The sequence below is a fragment of the Octopus bimaculoides genome, chromosome 22 (genome assembly GCF_046866305.1).
Source record: "Octopus bimaculoides isolate indiv1 chromosome 22, ASM4686630v1, whole genome shotgun sequence".
NCBI classification, from domain to species: domain Eukaryota; kingdom Metazoa; phylum Mollusca; class Cephalopoda; order Octopoda; family Octopodidae; genus Octopus; species Octopus bimaculoides.
This window is the reverse complement of record NC_142949.1, coordinates 11,348,196-11,371,655: the sequence shown is the minus strand read 5'-3', so window position 1 is coordinate 11,371,655 and position 23,460 is coordinate 11,348,196. Positions and strand designations below refer to the sequence as shown.

Here is a 23,460-nt window from a genome sequence, read left to right as displayed (position 1 = left end):
CTCCTTGTCTTGGTAACTCGAAATATTTGTGAACAAACATCTCCCTTAAAAACATGTCAGGCTTCGGAGAATCTATTACCTTGTTTGGAAATGGGTAAAGATTTGTGACAAGAAAAGCATTCAGCTGTCGAGAAGCTATCTCAATAAATCTTGATCAACCCATGCAAGCGTGGAAAAACAGACGCTAAGACAACGAAGGTGGTGGCAGCGGCGACGCTGGCTCCTGTTCCTTCCCCTCTTTCTCCTCTCGTCACGAACAAACATAATAAAGCAAGTAATAAACTGCATTGTACACATAAGCATACTCCTGACAAATTATAATGGGATAAAATTGTATGGAATGCCACCGTGTGGTGGTAAGATTCGTCAAACAGTTAAGTATATGAATGGTGTAATTTCAAGTGAGGTTTATTGGCCTTGCGCCTGTGACCCACCACCAAACAATCTAGGTCATAGTAGCTTCGTGTTACTCTCAGTAAGTCATGCGATGGCTAGACTGCAATCTCACAAGGGAGCCCCTTCAGTATGTTATAAAATATTTAATACATATTCACTCTGAATGTGTATATCTGTGTGTGTGTTTGAGTGGGTATGTGTTTAAGTGTGTTGCAGAGTGGCCGTCTTTTGAAAGTCATGGAATATTTCCTATCTTGTAAAGTTTCATTATGTCTCACTAGATGTAGCAATTAAATCTTATTTCCTTTTGTGTTATCTCGTTGGAGGTTAAATAATAGACATTCTTCAAAAGAGACATATGATAGACTAACGTCATAAAATGATTGTTATATGACTCTCTCGTTCGTTTAGTATGACAAAAATTTCATAACCTTTTGTTGCTTCTGAAAAGAATTAAATTAACTTTTCAAGACAAGTTTATTGAACCTCACATCAAAATCTATCAACCACTTTCCAAACATAAACCAAATACTTAACATAGAATATAGCACAACGATAACATAGTAAGGTTTGCCATTTTATGACCAGATATGAGAGGGGTAAAAAGCCTCCTTCACATTTAGGAGAAAACCTCCTCACAGATTAATTGTAACCTAGGTTAACCCCTTTTGATCATAAACCACCTAAGACCATCCCTGGTTGGGGTCCATTCTTTGGCATTCCAATCTTCACATAGCACAGCCTTAGAATGGTACTTTTTTATTGGCCCCCAAAGGATGAAAGGCAAAGTTGAACCCAGAGCACAAAGGGACAGAACAAATACCTCAAAGAACTCTGTCTGATGCTCTAATGAATCTGCAAATTCATTGCCTTTGATCCTATGTTTATTCATTAAGGGCACACCTCCATCACATTTGAGTGAAGACCTCATAGATTAGTAGTAACTTACGTTAACCATTTTGATACCAACCCACAGGGACCACCCTGGGTTCTATGGTACTTCATGTTTTCAGGGGACCTAAAAACTTTCAATCAAATTTCCATATTAATTTTATGTTCCAAACATCAGTTTAACCCTTTAGCAAACCGGCCATATCCAGTCTGAATATTTTACCTCCTTTTTGTTCAAAAGCAGCCAGATCCAGCCTCTTAAACCTATCCTACAATATCATTCCAAAAGTAAAGAGTCACGTCACAGAAATCTCACAGAAATGAGATAAAGCATGATTAATTCAACATAATGTGAATAAATAAGCATTACACTTGACAGAATATTCTCGATACTAAAAGGTTAAAGATGACAGTTATTTTCCTAAATTCTTCGTTAGTTTCAAAATTAATTCAAAATATGGTAACAAAAGGGCCAATCCTTTTGGTACCAACCCACTTGAAACTGCCCCTAGTTCAATGCTGCAAACTTGCAAAGAAAAGAGTTAAAGTTATCTAAATTAAAATCTTCCATCAAAATTTCACATTAATTTATGTTTCAAATGTCAGCTTAATGATGACAAAGTTCTTTCACTAAAGTGTTCGTTATTTTCAAAGTTAATTGGATTAGAGTAACGAAAGAGTTAAGTGTTACAAGTGCCATCTTCTACCATACAATATGCTGACTAGGTGACTATATATCAAAAGAACATGAAGGCCCATTGTGATCAAACCACACACGTTTCTGCAAGTTTGTTGAGAACCTTATCTGAATGAGTTGCTAAATCATGTTGACTCTGGTTGATAAAACATTTCTGAATGCACAATTATTATGAAGGTGGCATGATGGTAGAATCAGACAAAATGCTTAGCAACAAGTTTCTGGCTCTTTATGTTCTGTGTTCAAATACTGCTAAGGTCAATTTTGCCATTCATTGTTTTTCTGGGGTTGATAAAATAGGTACCAGTTGGGCACCAGAGCTGATGTAATCAGTTTGCCCCCACCACTTCAAAATTCTTATCATGTTGCTATAGTAGAATTATTATTATTGTTGTTGTTATTATTATTATTAGTAGTAGTAGTATTTAAGGCAATGAGCTGGTAGAATTGTCAGTACGCCGGGCAAAATGCTTAGTGGAATTTTGTCTCATTACATTCTGAGTTCAAATTCCGCCAAGGTCAATTTTACCTTTCATCCTTTCAGGGTTGATAAATTAAGTACCAGTGAAACACTGGGGTCAATGAAATTGACTATCCCCTCCCCCAATTTTCAGGCCTTGTACCTATAGTAGAAAGAATTGTTATTATTATTATTATTATTATTATTATTTAAGGCAATGAGCAGGTTGAGTTGCCAGTACGCCAGGTAAAATGCTTCATGGTATTTTTTCTGTCATTACATTCCGAGTTCAAATTCCACCAAGGTCGACTTTATCCTTTCAGAGATGATGGACTAAGTACCAGTGAAACACTGGGGCCAACGTAATCAACTAGTCCCCTCCCCTCAAATTTCAGGCCTTGTACCTTTAATAGAAAGGGTTATTGTTATTAAGGCAGCAAGCTGGTGGAATTGTTAGCACGCCAGGCACTTCGTCCATCTTTAGGTTCTGAGTTCGAATTCCGCTGAGGTCGACTTTGCCTTTCATCTTTTTGGGGTCAATGAAATAAGTACCAGTTACATACTGGGGTTGATGCAATCAACTAGCCTGCCCTTCTCTAAAAAAAAAATTCAGGCCTTGTGCCTATAATAGAAAGGATTATTATTATTGTTGTTGTTGTCGTCGTTGTTGAGTGAGGGAACAGTGCATCCCATCAAAGTGATACTGGGTTAAAATATACGAAGCCCAGTATACCCATCATGACTACCCATCTGATAAGGGTACACCAGGCACATGCATCACACCCATACGTGCACAACATGGTGATCTCATATTAACATAAACCGCGCATGACCGTGCAGGTGAGGCCCAGTTAGAATTTTCTTCAGGTCGAGTAGCCCATCCTGCTCAATAGGTCCTTGAATAAAGGTCATTTAAGGATGTTGAACAAAACACCCACATTTCCAGGGGTGAGTTATTCAAACCCCAAAGAATTCCTCTCAACACATGGCTATGATGCTCCCCACATTACTTTTGCTTGTAATTAGAGATGCACATATCGTCAGCCCCTAAGGGACATGCTCAACTGGTTAAGGTCAAACAACTGACATGCAAATCTGTGATATTGAGCAGAATATTTGCTGTCAACCATCTTTTACACCAAGACAAAACAATGTACACGATAACACTTCGAATCAGTTAAGATATCAGAAGCCATGAGAGCCAAGAATCATTAAAGCATCAGACAAAATGCCTCATAGTAATTTGTCCTAATCATTTACATTTTGTGTGTTTAGCTTTATTTAGAAGATTTAGAGTTTTAACAAAGAAACTTCATTTAATCTAATTCATAGCATGTTTGTAGTGTAAAGATGATGACAAAAGAGCGTGACATATAGTGAGATGCCGTGCTAGATAAAACTCCTCCAACCCATGCAAGCATAGTAAAACAGATGTAAAAGGGTATGATGATTATTATAGGTGCAGGTGTCGCTGTGTAGTAAAGAAGTTTGCTTCCCAACCACATAGTTCCAGGTTCAGTTCTACTTTGTGGTACCTTGGGCATGTGTCTTCTACTATAACCTCAGGCTGACCAAAGCCCTTGCGAGTGAACTTGGTAGGTGAAAATTGAAAGAAGCCTAACACATGTGTGTGTTTGTTTGTTCCCCACTGCCACTCGACAGCCAGTATTAGTTTGTTTACATCCATCCCTGTAACTTACAGTTCGGCATAAGGGAGGGTTAGGATAAGTAACCAGGCTTTTAAAACATAAGTACTGTGGTCGATTCGTTTGACTAAACCTTTATAGGTTTAGTCCAGCATGGTCACAGTTCAATGACAGAACCGAGTAAAAGATGATTAAAATCAGACATTTGTTTTATGATCAAATCCAAGGTGAGTTTCAGGTAGGTTTTGATATCAAAACCACAGGGTATACACAGCGTCGGTGCTAAAAAGTGGTATGTGATACATGAGTGTTTGGCTGACATTTTGACATTTGTTGTTTAATCATTATTGGGGTTTGTGTATTGGTAACATCTGGTGTAACTTAGTGACAATGTCTGCCCTGATTAAGTTACAAATCCCACCAAAGATTGAAGTCTCATGACATTTGAAACTTTCAAAGGGCTGAATTCAATCATGTCTTTTTTTATCTTTTATCTTTAATCATTTACTTGTTGTAGTCATTAGACTGTAGTCATGGTAGGGCACTGCTGTGAAGAATATTTAGTCAAGCAACTTAACCCCAGTAATTTGTTTAAACCTAGTACTTAGCCTGTCAGTCTGTTATGGCAAACTGCTAAGTTATGGAGATGTAAACACACCAACAATGGTTGTCAAGTGGTGATGGGGGATGGACACACACACACACACACACACACGGGACCTTGATGACTGCTATGAGGCAGGAAAGTATACTAGTCCTCATATATTTAATACTCAGTATTTCATATATTCAATAAGACATTCAATATTTCATTTCATTTTACTATTTATATTATATTATATATTCCATATTCTATATCCCACATTAATTTTATAAGAATATAAATAAAACATAAGAATTGGAACTCTTTTAAATAATATATATATATATATACAATGGGCTTCTTTCAGTTTCTGTCTAACAAATCTACTCACACGGTTTTGGTTGGCCCAAGGCTATTGTAGAAGATGCTTGCTCAAGGTGCCATGTAGTGAGACTGAACTCAGAACTGTGTGGTTGTGAAGCAAGCTTCTTACCATGCAGCCGTGCTTGCACCAATATGGCATCTGCTAAGTGTCTGCAACAAGTGAAACAGTAGCAACAACAATGATGTGGGAAATTGGCAAAGTTGTTAAGAGGGTTGGATTGAATACCCCCTGTAATGTTTGTTCAGACCCTTTGTGCTCCAGGTTCAAATCCCACCAAGATCAACTTTGCCTTTCATCCTTTCAGGGGTCAGTAAAATAAAGTAGCAATCTAGTGGAGTGGATTGGGGGAACTGTAAGGACAAATGCCCCGTGATATCTCTTCCAGCGCTTTGTGTTCTCACAGCGATGTCTGCAATGGTATTTGTGCCAGGTTTTTTTGGGGGGGGTTCAAGTGAGCAGCCATTCCCTTGTATAAACAACAGTTCCATGGAGAAGGGAAACCCGTATTGTATAGACAACTGCCAGTTTTTTTTTTTAAGCATTCGCTCGTTACAAGGTCGTTAGACCACTGAAAATGTAAGAGCTACTAGAATAAAATGAATGCCAGACAGAAGTCAATAGGTGATGATGTACATTAGACTTAAAAGACTGGAGGAGGTCATATTGAAGAGGAAAACAAGACTGTGGAAGAGAATTCCAAAGTTCAGAGGTGCGAGGGAAGAAACTGGTCCTGTAAAGGGCTTTATGACACTTAGGCGGTTGCACAGTATACTGATGGGAACTGGATGCAAGTCTAGTTGATCGCTGATAAGTTTTTAAAGGAGGAACCAGAGGAGAGAGTTCAGCTGGACAATGTCCATGGAAATAGTTATAGAAAAGAGACAAAAAAGCCACACGATGACGATGAGAGAGCGAATCCAATTTAGAAGATAGATCAGGACCAATAAGCATTACATATACAGTCTGCCAGTTTTCCTCAAGAAATTTGGCCCAGGCCCCTCCATATCCTTGTGTAGAGAATCGATAATTGTCAGTTTTGTAACTTGCAAATTTTTATTAATTTGGTTTCAAATAATTCCAATCTGTCTACCATTTGAACTTATCTCAACAAATGATGAAACCCAGAACTGAGTCTTTTCCTGCATGGCTGTGTGGTTACGCACTTCATTTCTCAACCACTTGGTTTCATGGTCAATCCCACAATGTGTGACTTCATTTCCTTCCCTTAAAAACTTGATTGAGGGCATTGTTCCCCACCACTGGTACCAGGGTGTGAGCACTATTTCAGGGTACCACCTGTATCTCCCATTTTACACCCTGGCAAATTGTGCATTTGGGTCCCCTTTTCCCACAAATCCTACACAGCTGGTTCTCCTTTGTGACACATATGTGCAGGTTTGTTGGTGTTTGGAGTGTGTCATACACCATGACCTTCTTAACTTCTTTCTTACAGTGTCTCTTTTTTGGGGCTCTCTTTTTTTCTGTGGTGGGGAGGTCTTTTTTCCCATCTTTATTGAATTCTTATTAACAATGGGAAGAGCCAAAATCCTGGTGACCTGTGCATGTCATTCCAATGATGTCACATAACTTCATCTTGTACATCTGTAGCTACCTACTTGTGTCCTGATTTTCTAAGAACAACTGCATGTCCAACACACCCTGAAAGTCCTTGTACATCATTACAACTCTACACGTGTGTGTGTGTGTGTCTGTCTGTTTGCATGTCTCCATAGTAACTCCTTCAGTAGTAATGATGTTTGTATCCTTAAAATACTCCACTCAGCAATTCAATGTATATAGACTATTGAAATTGCCATACTCAAAAAGAAAACAAACAAAAATTTGGTGCCAGGGTTGGCATCCAACTGTAGAATACTATTCCCTAGAAAATTTGTCCAACTCCTGCCAGCATAAAACAGTTAGATGTAAAAACAAGGCATCCAGTTCATTGATATGAAATACATATTTATTCATAGACATGTTTGTAATTAAAACCATCCGACATAATTTTGTGTGGAAGACACTTCCGTTATGTTTCCAAGATCAGATTAGTTACAAGAATAGTTATTTTGCCAAATCCTTTTCACTGAAACCATAAGTTGTGTATTTCCATAGAAATACGGCCAGAGAAGTGTTAAAAGATTTATGAATAGAATCTGACAAAACTTCCACAACTTCTGTTGTTATGTTAAAAAGTAGGATGCTTTACTTAAAATTTCATATCTGAACACTTCCTTCCTGTCTTGCTTGGAATCTGTTCCTGCTTAGTTCCTTGTTTTCCTTTCCGTTACTTCAACCCAGGAAGCATTCATTCTTGTAACCAAAATTGTTGCAATTTCTAACTAAAGAGTTGACGGTTGCCAGATTTAGATAAATGGATTGTTCTTAAATTGCTTTCCATGGTAAACCAACTGGTTCATGGGTAGCAAGCAACGAACCACCTGAAACACAGTCTTCCGTGGCTCTCTGATGTGTGAGGAGACTTTCAAATGTCTGATTTATTTCACGAGGCATTTGTAGTTAATTCTGTGTAGAGCAGAGAGTTGACAATCTTCTATCATTGACTCCATCGTGGAATCATGGATAACATATCAACCGCCATCATGCAAACCTTTTTAATATACACATTTTTTTTCAATTTGCATGCAAAAAATATTGTATTTTTTAATTATTTATTTTGAATCTGTATATAAAGAAGACAAAGTACACAAATTATTTTGGATCAGTTACGATTTATTTGAAGTTATTGATCAAAATGATAGTTACTGTTCATTAATGATAGAAAACAGGAATAACATCATGAACGAAGTATTTTGGGTTAGAAATAAGAGACAAGTACCTCAGAGTACAGTGAATGTATATTTTCTTTCAAATATATATTTACTAGAGACATCTCTAAATGGAAATACACAGGATAATATGTTAAGAGGTTAACATCCGTATCATTAATAAAGATAGATTTCTTGATTTAACAAAAGCAATTCCTTTGTTCTTTTGTATCTTTACCACTTCTTAATAAGAAACGTTTAAAGAAACTTAATGAAAATATTGTTCACAGTTGATAAAGAACAATAAAAATTCAGTCATTTTGATATAGATAGAATATTGATATAGTTAGAATATGAAACATCTGTTTGGTGGATATTTGTTATTGCATCAATATTTGGGTGAAAATTAGTGCAAATTAGATTAAATTCAAAATTGTCCGACACCAGAAACTGAAAAAAGGACAATGAATATTAGTTGGCCTTAGGAAGGGCAATCAGCTATAGAAACTATGCCAAAACAGACGTGGAGCCCAGACAGCTCTCCAGCTGGCCGACGCCCGTGAAAACTGTCCAACCTATGTCAGTATGGAAAATGGATGTTAAATGATGATGATGATGATGACAATGATGTTGTTGAGTGACTCTGTTATAGTGCCTTCATGCAAAGTGTGTGCTTGACCTTAATTCATTAATTGGCCTCATGGGGTTACATGTTTACTTGGTGTAAACCAATGAAGAGTCACTTGGTTTGGGGTTCAGTTCCAATGTGTGGTGCCATGAGCTAGCGTCTTCTGTTATTCCTGCCTGACCAAATCTTTAGGAATGAACTTGGGAGACAGAAACTGAAAGAAGCCTGTCGTGTGTGTGTGTGTGTGTGTGTCAGGGTGAGCATGCGTGCGTATATGTTTACGTTTGTGCTTCTCTGAAAATCCTTGAGCTACATTCAGTGATGTATGCACACAAACACACACACACACCCATCTGTGTGTGTGACGATGTGTGGCTTTGTGGTTAGGGTATTCAGCTTATGAACGCAAGGTCATGAGTTCAATTCCCAGCAATGTATTGTGTCCTTGAGCAAGACATTTTATTCCACATTGCTCCAGTCTACTCAGCTGGCAAAAATGGGTCGTACCTGTAATTCACAAGGGCCAGCTTTGTCACATTCTATGTCATGCTAAACCTCCCTGAGGACTAGTTTAAGAGTATGTGTGTCTGTGGAGCGCTCAGCCACATGTACGTTAATTTCATGAGCGGGGTGTTCCATTGATTGGATCAACTGGAACCCTCATTGTCATAACCGACAGAGTGCTAGTCATATTCTATATATTGTCATCGTCATCGTTTAACCCCCATGTTCCATGTTGGTATGGACTGGATAGTTTGACAAGATCCAGTGGGTTCAAGAATTGTATTGTGCTCCAACTTCTGCTTTGGTATAGTTCCCATATTTGGAAGCTCTTTCTAATGCCAAAATGTCCACAAATCATCTGCTGGCTTTGTGCCTTCAAAGATGGCACAGTAATAAAAGATCAGAATACGAGATGCCTCGTTAATTGAAAAACAAGAAAGGGTTAGTGACAACAAAATCATCCAGCAGTAAAATAATGTTTTGATAATGTATTCACCTATTCAACTTTGCCTTTCATCCTTTCGGGGTCGATAAATTAAGCACTAGTTGCGTACTGGGGTTGATCTAATCGACTGCACCACCTCCCCCAAAATTTTGGGCCTTGTGCCTAGGGTAGAAAAGAATATATTCACCTAACCCATGCTAGCATGGTAAAATGGACATAAAAAACGAAATAATGGACTATAAATGTGCGAGAGAATTGTAATGGTACCCACTCTGCCCATCCACCCATGCCCATAGGTTTAAGAAATGTTCAAGAATTGAATGCTGACGAATGAACTGGAGCAAACAATTTGACTTGGTGGTGTGGGGGGTGGGGTTGGGAAGAGTTGACTTGATACAACGGACTTCATTGGTGGCAGCCAAGTGAAAATTCAGGTTAATCTGCTGAAAAGTGGTTTTGTATAAAACTTTATAGTAACCAAGGCGACATTTTTAGAGGGGTTAAAAAAAAAAGCCAGCAACAAGTGGTTTTTGTCACGGCTGACTGCTCCGTTAAACTTGCAAATCTGTCGTGCATGCCACTAAGTGCCAAAAATGTCAAACAAACCAGACAACTTTATGCTGTTTTTATATTCAACAAAGATTTTTGAAACAATACTTTCAGAAAACTCCATCTGCCATTATTGGTTGTACAGAGCTTTTTTCTTTCTTTTTTTTTTTTTTTCTTTTGGTAAATTTTTATTGCATTCTCTACTTTTTGGTGCCAAACTGATGTGTTCTCTCCTGTTTTGTTTCAAGAAATTTTATGTTTGAAGAATTAGCTTTGCAAAATTCTTTTATTTATTTTCTTAGATTTTTTTTTTCTTTTTTTATTTCTCCATTTATTTTTGCCGCTACTTTGTGTGAAAAACAACAGGATTTTACATAACGCCAAAAAAAGAAAAGTAATAATAATAATAATAATAAACGAAAGTAAAATAGCTTTTAAAATAAAATCCCCTTAGAAAAAGTGAAAAGATGGGATTTATATCTGATGAAAAAACCACGACAATAAATTTTGTCAGTTTTCTGTGACTGTATTAATTTTGCATGGGTGTTTATGTGTACATGTTTGTGTGTGTGTGTCTGTGTCTGTGTCTGTGTACTTTTATATATATGTGTGTATGTATATAGATAGATATAGATATGTGTACATGTGTACACATATATGTATCTAAGCAAACCTACGCATATCTATGTATGTATACACATACACACATATATCTATGTGGGTGGGAGGTGCATGTATGTATATATATGTGTGAGTGTATACATACATAGATATGCGTAGGTTTGCTTAGATACATATATGTGTACACATGTACACATATCTATATCTATCTATATACATACACACATATATATAAAAGTACACACACACACACACACATATATATAACAGTAGACACACACACACATATATAAGTACACACGCACACATATATAACTGACATCTAAATAGTATATTTTATCTTGTTTTCTCTTTCATTTTAATAGTTCCTACAATCATTTCATGATTTGATGTGGTAACAGATGCACAGGATAACAGCTAGTCTACATTACATGAAATATTACTTAGTGAGCTTCGATTCCCTGCTCCCCACCCCACAAAAAAGTTCTATATACAGGTGCAGGCATGACTGTGTGGTAGAAGCTTGCTTACCAACCACATGGTTCCAGGTTCAGTCCCACTGCATGGCACCTTAAACTTCTACTATAGCCTTGGGCCGACCAAAGCTTTGTGAGTGGAAACTGAAAGAATCCTGTTTTATGTATATGTATATACATGTATATTTGTGTTTGTGTATGTCCCCCCCCCCACCAATCGCTTGACAACTGGTGTTGGTTTGTTTACGTCCACATAACCTACCAGTTCGTCAAAAGACACTGATAGAATAAGTACTAAGCTTACAAAGAATAAGACCTGGTGTTGATTCATTCGACTAAAGGTGGTTGCTCCAGCATGGCTACAGTCAAATGACTGAAACAAGTAAAAGACTAAAAGAATACAAACAAAAACCAAAGTTTCTAGAGATTTTTAATACCTCATGTCATTCTACCGTTTTATGTCAGCACCATACTATACCACTTCAGTACCACAGCTTATACTATATTCCATACTATGCCATACAGTATTATATTATCATTATAGCCTACAGTTCTACCATACACTCTACAATACCCTATGGCAGGGGTTTTCAAACTGTGGTCCATGGACCACAGGGGTCCGCAAGGACAAGACAGGGGGTCCGTGGACAGCAAATACTTTTTATGAGCAATTTGATTTTATATATGTTTTTTAATCGAAATCTTTTAATTGGCAATAAACCTATTTGTTAAATACTGTTAAATAAATAAATGTAAAAATATATGTTTTTTTTAAGCAAATATTTATGTTTAAATTTCATACTTTTTATGGGCAATTTGATTTTATATATGTTTTTTAATCGAAATCTTTTAATTGGCAATAAACCTATTTGTTAAATACTGTTAAATAAATAAATGTAAAAATATATGTTATTTTAAGCAAATATTTATGTTTAAATTTCATAAGCGTTTATAAGGGGGTCCCTAAGGTAAAGCCTGAAATATAAAGGGGTCCGCAAGTCAAAAAGTTTGAAAACCCTGCCCTATGGTACCACTTTAGTACAATAACTCTCCCATACATCATATTTGACTGCTATGGTATTACAGCTTATACGATACACCATACTATGCCATACAGCATAGTTATATCCATAGAACATTATCACTATAGCTTACAGCTCTGCCATACATTCTAACACTCTGCTATGCTCTGCGGTAATACTTTAGTACAGCTCTGCCATACATTATACTATATCATACAGTACACTTATATCAATATTACATTATCAGTATAGTACCATAGCTGTACTATACAGTGTTTTGGCATGCCTGTGTATACATGCATATGTGCTTTGCTGAGGAGGTTTAATAAGAGTGAAACCACGTCCAGAGTTACCTCTCATGCAAAGGGATAAAGAACTTGAGTAAAATGTCTTTTCCTCAGCACATAATTATTTTTGATTCAGTTTTTTTTTTTTTTTTTTTTTTTAATATTTTTTCCACATAAAATATTTTGATATTAACTTGAAAAAGTACCTTATGAGGTTATGCTAAGCAGTCTTGTGAATTTCTTTATAGCCCCTCCCCTCCAACTTACTGAATTTTTGAGAAGTCTTAATAATTTCACTATTCATTTCTACCTTTCCATTCTGCTTAATTTCCCCATACACACACACACACTCACACACACACTCACACACAAATCTAGTTCATCTGTTGCTCTCTGACCTTTGACCTACTGACATATATTTGGTCAAATTACTAAGTGCTCCATCTGTATTAAAAAATTGCAATTTCTGCTTTAATTAACGATGTTCGTTTTTAGTTCTGTCTCAGATTTGGTTTCTGCTTAGTCTGTTCTTCTAATGTCTATCTAATATCAGACACACCACACCACACTGACAGTATAAACCACTTCCTACCCATCCGGCCATGCCCACCACCATCCACTTCCTATTATCTCTCTCCCCCTCCCTCTCTCTCATTGGTGGTCCTAATAGTTAACAAATGGCAAAAATGATTCACACATTAAGGAGGCCCACAAAAATGGCAGGGTGGTGGTGAGGGTGGTAGTGTTCATAATGGTTACCCTTGACCCCCTGGTAACCATCCTTTTATTTTTCACACATCAGCAACACCCCCCTCCTCCTCCCCCCCCCCCCCGCTCCAGTCATCCACCCAGACAGACAGACAAATGTTAAATTCAAGGAAATACCTTGCATGCAGGAATTTCCTTTGCTCTTTTTTCCCCCCACCCCACCATTCCTACCCCTCTACTCCCTTCAGTCACTCTGTCCCCCTCTTTCACATTCACCCCCCCCACTGCCATGTCCCTTTCCCCCCTCCCTCTTCTCTCTCTTTCCCCTTCTGCCTCCTTCACATTCCTCCTCTCTCCCCCTCTCTCTCTCTTTCCCTCCTCTGCCTCCTTCATATTTTCTCCTCTCCCTCTTTCTATACCTCTCTCTCTTTCCCTTCTCTCCTCCCTCTCTCTCTCTCCTCCTCTTCCCCCTTCACATTTTCTCCTCTCCCTCTTTCTATACCTCTCTCTCTTTCCCTTCTCTCCCCTCTCTCTCTCTCTCCTCCTCTGCCTCCTTCATATTTTCTCCTCTCCCTCTTCCTATATCTCTCTCTTTCCCTTCTCTCCCCCCTCTCTCTCTACCTCTTTTTGTTTTTCTCTCTTCACACATCCCCTTTTCTCCTCTTTCTTTCCCTCTTCCTCACTCTCGCTTTTCTGTCTTTCTCCCCCCCCCCATTTCTCTCCCTCTCTATCCAATCACTCCTTCCCCACAATCTATCTTTCATTCTCTTTTCTGTCTTCATCTCCCCACTCCCTCCATACCATTCCTTCTCCCCCTCATCTCTTTCTAATGCTCCACAAACAAACATGCTTCTGTCTCAAAGACAAAAGCTAAGGAAAAACAAGCACCCCCCTACCGCCCCCACCAATCTATGTTTAAAGCCATAACAATCATTCATACCTCACCCCCCACTGCCTACTCTTTCTCCACCCCTTCTGTTTTTCTTACATAAATGACACGCCTCCCTCCCACTCTCTCCAATCAAACCCCATTTTCACCCCTTTTAAAGAAAATATTCTCCTTATTGTTAAAAGGAGATAAAATTTTCTGACACATTTCTTTTTCATAAAAAGGAACCACTTCATTTTTTTTGTTAACCAAAATCTTCGGCAGTGGTGGTGGTGGTGGTGGTGGTGGTGGTGGTGGTGGTGGTAGTGGTGCTGGTGGTGGGTATAGGATGCTGGCTTTTTTTTATCTATGTTCTTGTTTTTTTTTTGTTTTCGTTTTTTGTTGTTTTTTATTATATTTTGTTTAGTTTTCTTTCTGCTGTCTTTTTATTTCTCATTTTCTCCCCTCCTTTCTTTTTTTCTCTGTCTATTAAGTAAGTCGTGACTCTCTTCTAAGTATATATTTTAATGTAGAGTTCGCAGCATTGCAAATCCTTCTATTCATCTGGCCCTCTCTCTCTCTCTTTATATATATATATATACACACACATAGATTTATGCTAATATCAAACAGTGAGAATGTGCACAACACTATGTTGGTGCTTAAATATTCCTTATTTATAAGTTAACAAGACTACCATTGGTTTCATGCAGAGAGATTTCTTAGCAATTGTCAAGACTACCACATAGAATGTTGGTACTCATGTATATGTATATATATGCGTGTATATAAAAGAAGAAAAAGAGAATGGAGATTGGGAAGTTGGTAATTGTTTATTATTAAAAACAAATTCAGTCTACTATAATGAATCCATAGACACATATATAAAACATCCAAGGGTATATTTTTTCCTCTCTGAGGATATTATGCTCAGGGCATATAAATTTAATATTCAATTCACTGAGTATTAATTGAAACAGCTGTAAGGGAGGATCATTGATTTGTTGTTAATAATAATCAATTACGAACTTCCCAATCTCCATTTTCTTTTTCTTTTATATGAATATAAACTATATGTTTTTATATATATAACTATTATTTTAAGGAAATTAATTCCTCCCCCCCCCCCAAAAAAAAATATTAGGTATTGAACCAATATTTCCTTGGATGATACCATCCCTTCATGAAGCTAATATAACCTTCAATTGAATTTACATATATATATATATATATAATTTAATGTACACTGTAATAAAATAAGACCTACTAATAGTTTCTTGCCATTAAGGCATGTAGCTAGGCAGATTTTTATATGTGCCCAGAGCCTGAAGAATGCTTGTAGACACAAGATACATTATAAAAATCTGACTATGCGTCTCAACTACAAGAAATTATTATTAGCTCTTATTTTATTACAGTGTACACTTTCATAAGAAGCATTGGCATTAAATAATTCTCTACAGATATGGATTTGTGGTACCCCGCCGCCACCTGAGCTGGTAAAGTATCTTAATGATGATGATAATAATAATAATAATAATAGTAATAATAATAATCCTTTCTACTATAAGCAAAAGGCTTGGAATTTAGGGGAAGGGAACTAGTTGATTAAATCGACCCCAGTCCTCAATTGATACTTATTTCATCAACCCCAAAAGGATGAAAGGCAAAGTTGACCTTTGCAGAATTTGAACTCAGAACGTAATGACAGGCAGAATGCCACTAAGCATTTTGCCTGGCGTGCTAATGATTCCTCCACCTTGCTGCCTTACAACAACAACAACAACAATAATAATAATAATAATGATGATGATGATAATGTTATATATATGTATCTTTCATTTCTATCACTCTCTCACAATCTCTACCTTATCTCTCTACGATCTTTCTCATCATCTGTTACTCTATTTCTTTCTACTTGTTTCTCTCTCTTTCTCTCTCTCTCTCTTTCTCTTTATCCATTTCTGTTCTTCTGTGTCTGTTTTCACTCTTTCTACACTTATTTCCGTCATGCCCTTTCTCCCTCCCTCCCTCCCTCCCGCCTTCTATCCATTTCTTCATATCAAATTTCAATTAATCAAAATTACAAAAAAAAAAAAAAGAAACCAACAAACAAACAGAGCATAAATCCTGCGCATCACTTTCCAATGCATCACCTCCTCATCCTTAACACAACCCCCACCCCCACACCATGTGGCCCTTTATCCAATACACGACACCCTCAACAACTAAAGACCCATGCTGTCATCAATTAGATACGTAATGCTTCCGCGTCCCCATTAAAACCTTGTGGGAATACAAGGTACAAGGCGAATGTAATATAATAAATTATGGAAATGGCGGAGATTTACCTCTCTCTACTAATGATATAAACAAGAGCACATTTGGCACCAAAAGCCAATACAAGACTTTCTCTCATGGTAACTATCGCAGTATAAATTTTTCAAACAGAACATCCACATTTTAGTGACCATAAATATTACCTCTCAGTATTGATATCGTCCCTGTTGCTAATATATATTTTGAAATAAAAATTATACAAAGTTTATCCCTGCAAAACTTATTAATCCCCTAAGCATTCAGATTCCTCTGTCAAATGTAATGTTTATTTGCTTACCTTGTTTTGAATTAATCCTGCATTATCTTGGAGCTTTGAGATTTCAAAGATGGAATTGTTATTTCTAGAATGACATTTTAGGGTAGGTCTGAGAGACCAAATCTGGTTGATTTGAACATAAAATATTTGAGGCAGGGTATGGCCAGTTTAAATACTAAAGAGTTAACCATTTTGATACCAACCTGCCTGAAACTGCCCCAAGTTCTATGACATAAACTTACTGTTTTAGTATGATGTAAATTATAATCTTCCATCAAAATGTTATGCTAAATTGTTCCAGATCCCTGTTTGATAATTAGAAAATTATTTTATTTAATTCTTCATTATTTAAAAAAATTGATTATAGGTGCAGGAGTGGCTGTGTGGTAAATAGCTTGCTTACCAACCACATGGTTCTGGGTTCTCATCCCACTGTGTGGCACCTTGGGCAAAGGTCTTCTGCTATAGCTTCAGGCCGAGCAAAGCTTTGTGAGTGGATTTGGTAGACAGAAACCTGAAAGAATCCTGTCATATATATATGTGTATATGTTTGTGTGTCTGTGTTCGTCCCCCCACCATCACTTGACAACCAGTGTTGGTGTGTTTACATCCCTGTAATTTAGCAGTTCAGCAAAAGAGACTGATAGAATAAGTACTAGACTTACAAAGAATAAGTCCTGGGGTTGATTTGTTCAACTAAAATGTTGTGCTCCAGCATGGAAGCAGTCAAATGACTGAAACAAATAAAGGAATAAAAGAGTACATTAACAGAAACATGGTAAGAAAAGGGTTCAATTCTAGGCAGTGACCTGAATAATAATAATAATAATAATAATACAATTAAACCTTGGGAGAGGCATTATGTTGGTAATAAACACATGCACTGGTTTAATTGTATTTCTTTCAACACACGTATCCACATCAAGAATCTTGCACACAAAATACACATACAAAATAGTAATAATAATGATACCTTAGGAATGAGAACCCAGGTTTGAAATTTCCCCGAGACACCTGACGAAGGCTGGAGGGTATATCAGCCGAAACGTTGTGTTAGCAACAAACAAGATGAGGACAAATATCCGTCAAATGTAAATAATGTAAATAAAGACGTATTGTGTCTGTAAGTATAGAGGGTAGTCTTTTGATTCCAAATCCAAAATTGACTAAGATTTTGTTCTTAGAAACAGAATTGCTTCAAACAGGTCCTCCTTCGTAGAAGACTATGACCCATTAGCAGTTAAACCAGCTCTATCTGACTTAAATATCCGACCTGTTTTCTGTTCAAACTACCCAGATACTATCTTTCACATCCGGCCTATGATGTCACCCATAAATATGCAACTACACAATCGATATCTCAGTTACAAGATAATGCACGATTAATTTAAGACAAAGTGAATGAGTAAGCATTACATTTGACGCTAAACAGTTAAATTTGATTTGAATAATTCCAGAGGAAGAAACTATCAAATTAACATTTGTAAAATTGGAAATTTCAACACATTATATTACAGTTTAGTGAAAGTGTGTGGTCGAATGGTTTGTAGTGTTTCTCAACCAGGGTCCATACGACCTTTGATAGGGTCCATATAAGATTTTGTTGGTGAAAATTTATCTGCAATAAATCAGTTATATTTTTACAATACACCAGATATTGTAAAACAATTTATTTATATATAGTTCCTAATAATATTTAATTATAAACACACAGTAAGATTATATGTATACACACACACACACATATACAAACATATACACACTTATATATGCAGCAAATGGCTATATGGAGTAGAATAAAATAGGAATTAAAGGGGCCCAAAGGCAAAAAAAAAATGGTTGAGTACCATTGAGTTAGAGTATTAGGTTTACAATCATACAGCCATGAGTTCAATTCCTGAGCTGGACAGCACATTGAGTCATTGAGCAAGGCACTTAATTCCATGATGCTGCAGTTTACTCAGATGAAATTGAGTATCAGCTATTTACTGATGCAGCTTTCTCTCCCTCTATTTGTCACATAGTCAAACTGCCACCTGGTCAGAGAAAACCTGTGAGGGTACCAATGTTTGTTCACAACTAACTACACAGGCTCTTAAGAACAATTAGCGGGAGCATACTAAAATGGCAAGCTGGCAGAAACATTAGCACACTGGACAAAATGCTTAGCAGTATTTCAGGCCTTGTGCCTATAGTAGTAGAGAGGATTATTATTATTATCATTATTATTATTATTTAAGGTGGTGAACTGGCAGACTCGTTAGCACACCAAGCAAAATGCTTAGCGATATTTCACCTGTCTTTAAATTTTGAGTTCAAAAATCCACCGAGGTCGACTTTGCCTTACATCCTTTCGGGGTCAATAAATTAAGTACCAGTTGCGTACTGGGGTCGATGTAATCGACTTAATCCGTTTGTCCTTGTTTGTCCCCTCTGTGCTTAGCCCCTTGTGGGCAATAAAGAAATAAGAAACGTTAGCACACCGGGCGAAATGCTTAACGGTATTTCGTTTGTCCTTATGTTCTGAGTTCAAATTCCACCAAGATCAACTTTGCCATTCATCCTTTCGGAGTCGATAAATTAAGTATCAGTTACGTATTGGGGTGGATCTAATTGACTGGCCCCCTCCCCCAAAATTTCGGGCCTTGTGCCTAGAATAGAAAACAATTAACGAGAGCATGGTTCATGCTAACAGGTCAGACTCGTATACGAGTAATTGCTATGCTGATGCCGTTATTACACTTTATGTTTAATCAAGTTTTTCAGTCAGTAAAACACATCGATTTCAAATCCAATTCCAGCAACCCAATAATTGGTCCTGACTCTGTAGCTCCAGTTCTCTTAACACAGCCCTTCGCTTTATCACAAGTGTGATTCTAAAGAATTAAATTTGGCTGACTCCCATCATTTAGTATATCCATACCTACATGGCTCAGTGGTTAGAGTGTTGGACTCACAATCATGAGGTGGTGACTTCAATTCATGAATCAAACTGTGTGTTGTGTTCTTGAGCAAGACACTTTATTTCACATTGCTCCAGTTCACTCAGCTGTAGAAATGAGCTGTGACATCACTGGTGCTAAGTTGTATCGGCCCCTTTGCCTTTCTCTTGGATAACTTTGGTGGCATAGAGAGGGAAAGCTGGTATGCATGGGTGACTGCTGGTCTTCCATAAGCAATCTTGCCCAGATTTGAGCCCAGGAGGGGAACTTTCTGGGTTCAATCCCATAGTCATTCATGACTGAAGGGGGTCCCTACCCACATCAACCCTTTGAGATTCACATCACCCTGTCAAATGCTTATATCTTCACATCAGAGTTGGTTATAGTGTCCCTGTTATTCTTCCTCATCACTCTGTTGTCAGTAAGGATGGTCCTGCGGATGCCTTCAAAGGGAGCTGTTACTTGGTGGACAGTGAGATGCCAGGCTTCATGGTCAATGGCAAGAATAGAACACTGTGGTGATCAACATGGCAGGAATCAAGGTACTTCAGGGAGTCCTTGTACTTCTTTGATCATCCCACCTTCCCATGTAGCCCCTGCAGTTGTGCCTGTTTGTCCCAAATTAGATTTGCCAGGCTTCAGCAAACCCGCAGCAGACATGGACGTCCTCCAAGTGTTTGCATGTGAAACCAAGCCATTAGTGAGATCTTCACATTGTTTTGAATTAATCATATATCATCTCATTAATTAATTAATTAATTAATCATATATCATCTCATAGCTTTGAGATATCAATAATATTCTTTTGTTTGTTTCAGTCATCTGACTGCAGCCATGCTGGAGCACTGCCTTTAGTCAAACAACTCAACCCTAGATTTTATTCTTTGTAAGCCTAGTACTTATTCTATCTGTCTCTTTTGCCGAAGTGCTAAGTTACAGGATATAAACACACCAATATCAGTTGTCAAGTGATTGTGGGGACACAAACAGACACAAATACATACATACATACATACATACATACATACATACATACATATACAAATCTTTTAGCATTTAAATGAGGGTTGGGGAAACCCCTGCCCATGGGTGCAATTGTGCCCGCAATCCCATTTTATTGTGCCCGCAGGCTGGTATACTCCTATGTACAAAATATAGTCAATTTTTCAATTATAAAATTTATACAATATTCGTATGGTTCTTTGTGACAATAGGTCGTGTTTCCACTACAACTTAAAACATTTAGACTCGAACAGAAAATCATCCGGCAATTGCCATTTGAATGGAAATTTTGTTTTCATTATAAAACATATCGCTAGGTTTGTACCAGCCCCTTGAGACCCAACTACACTCTATCTGAAAACTATAGAATACCTCATATGTAATATAAATGTCCTAAATTCAGTAGCGGCATTAATGAAGATGTTACATGTTAATTTAATGTGTTAAATTTATCTTTATTAATGTATCTCGAATTATCCATAGATATACACAAGATTTACATAGATATAAGAGTTAGAACCTATGATCTGCCTGCGAACCTCTTTTTTGAAAAGTTTTGCCTGCCACTCTAAAAAGTTTCCCCACCCCTGATTTAAATAAACCATAAACAGTCAAAATATTTCATCTGATTTATGTTAAAACTGGTCAGATCTGAGCACTCATACCTACCCAACAATGCCATTCTGAAAATAAACAATCACATCATCAAAATCTTGAAGCTAAGAGATAATGTATGATTAATTCAAAAGAATGTGAACAAATTTTAAAGGTGCAGGAGTGGCCGTGTGGTAAGTAGCTTGCTGACCAATCACGTGACTCTGGGTTCAGTCCCACTGTGCCGCACCTTGGGCAAGTGTCTTCTACTATAGCTTCAGGCCGAACAAAACCTTGTGAGTGGATTTGCTAGATGGAGACTGAAAGAAGCTCTTCGTGTGTGTGTGTGTGTGTGTCTGTGTTTGTCCCCCACCATTGCTTGACAACTGATTTTGGTTTGTTTATGTCGACTGTAACCTAGCGGTTTGACAAAAAAAACCAATAGAATAAGTACTAGGCTTACAAAGAATATGTCCTGGTGTTGACTTTTTCGACTAAAGGCGGTGCTCCAGCATGGCCACAGTCAAATGACTGAAACAAATAAAAAAAAATGCATTAGACATGACAGAGAAATCTGAATGCTAAAGTTTGTATTGTTTATTCTGATACTTTCTCAAGCATTAACACAGATATCCACTTTATTTAAGTAATTTGTCCTAAACACTGATGTCCACTTAAATATTGTAAAGCTTATCCTGAAGACTTTTCATGTATTATCACAAAATGATGACATCTGTCATCAACACGTTTCATGTGCTTCTGTTTTTATTTTCTCTTTCAAACAGGTTATCCAGATTTTCTTTCCTCATTCATTACAATTAAACCCATCGCAATTCCCTGGTGAACACCCTAATGACTGCCCAAGGAATGTCAAAAAAGCTGAGTGAGTACTGTTTTGAGATTTCATTTTTACACCTTTTGTTCCATACGGTGGGAGAGGACGAAATTTCAATGGATTGTTGAACAGGTAAATGTTATGTAAAGGTATTTTCGCCAGGTCATGGTTCCATATTCCCATATTGGGCAATGTGTTGTGTTCTTGAGCTAAATATTTCATCACAAGTTGTGCTCTGCAATGATTTCAGCATCTCACATGGGACTCACCAACCACCTGTATGAGCAGTATTGATTTGGTGGAGAGAGTGAGCTTATGTACTATATAAACAATTCGATTGCTGTTGCCAGAGAAGTTGACTGGCTCCCATGCCGGTGACACATAAAAAGCACCATTCGAGCGTGATCGTTACCAGCATCGCCTTACTGGCACTTGTGCCAGTGGAATGTGAAAAAAAATATTCAAGTGAAGTCGTTGCCAGTGCCGCTGGACTGGCTCCTGACCATTTGAGCATGGCTGTTGCCAGTACTGCCTGACTGGCCACCTCGTGCTGGTGGCACATAAAAAGCACCCACTACACTCTCATAGTGGTTGGCGTTAGGAAGGGCATCCAGCTGTATAAACTCTGCCAGATCAGATTGGAGCCTGGTGTAGCCATCTGGTTTCACCAGTCCTCAGTAAAATCGTCCAACCCATGCCAGCATGGAAAGCGGACGTTAAACGATGATGATGATGATGATGAAACAAAGCACATGTGCAATTTCTTGCAGACATTGCAGATCCATCTTTCTAGGGCTTCAGAGACTACCAACAACCACAAGGCATTTTATATTGGTGAGATGAAAGAGGAACAAGGATTCAGTTACTCCAATGTTCAAATAGTCTAAAGTTCTGTTAGCCCCCACCACCACCACACATACATTTCTTTCTGTACATTATCTATCATTTTTGCTATCTCTTCTAATCACAATATGGATAGAACTCTTCAGAGATCTTCAGTTCCTCCACGACAATGACAGATGGTAGCCAAACTTCCCTCACAGTCTGTAAAATGCTTATATGCATAGCTCTATATTTAAGAGATGGGAATTATGTACATTATTTACAACAAACAAGATGAGGACAGATACCCGTCAAATGTAAATAGTGTATATAAGGTGCATATATGCATGTTTATATATATATATATATATATATATATATATATATATATATTTGGAGCTTGGTGTTGCCATCCGGTTTCACCAGTCCTCAGTCAAATCGTCCAACCCATGCTAGCATGGAAAGCGGACGTTAAACGATGATGATGATGATGATGATGATATATATATAATTTATATAAGGGCATTAACTATATAGTAATGCCTCACGCTTAGAGGGACCAAATAAGTCAAAAACTACCAAAAAAATAAGCAACATATTTACCGAAAGTGAGGTAGTTTTTGACTTACTTAGTCCCTCTAAGCGTGAGGCATTACTATATAGTTAATGCCCTTATATAAATTATATATATTTATGGGGGAAAAACGATGAGTCTTTTTTTCCTTATGGGGTTTT

At 37.5% G+C, this 23,460-nt stretch overlaps 1 protein-coding gene across 5 annotated transcripts in view; it reads left to right on the top strand.

Annotated features, from left to right (window-relative positions):
* Positions 1-23,460, top strand: part of LOC106880532 (alpha-1,6-mannosyl-glycoprotein 2-beta-N-acetylglucosaminyltransferase) — a 472,677-nt gene that overhangs the window by 363,346 nt on the left and 85,871 nt on the right. For all 5 annotated transcript variants that reach the window (XM_089339717.1, XM_089339718.1, XM_089339719.1 and 2 more), the window contains one exon: positions 21,854-21,951. In XM_089339717.1, coding sequence (XP_089195843.1) covers positions 21,854-21,951 — 98 coding nt within the window. The remainder of the gene's footprint in view (positions 1-21,853; positions 21,952-23,460) is intronic.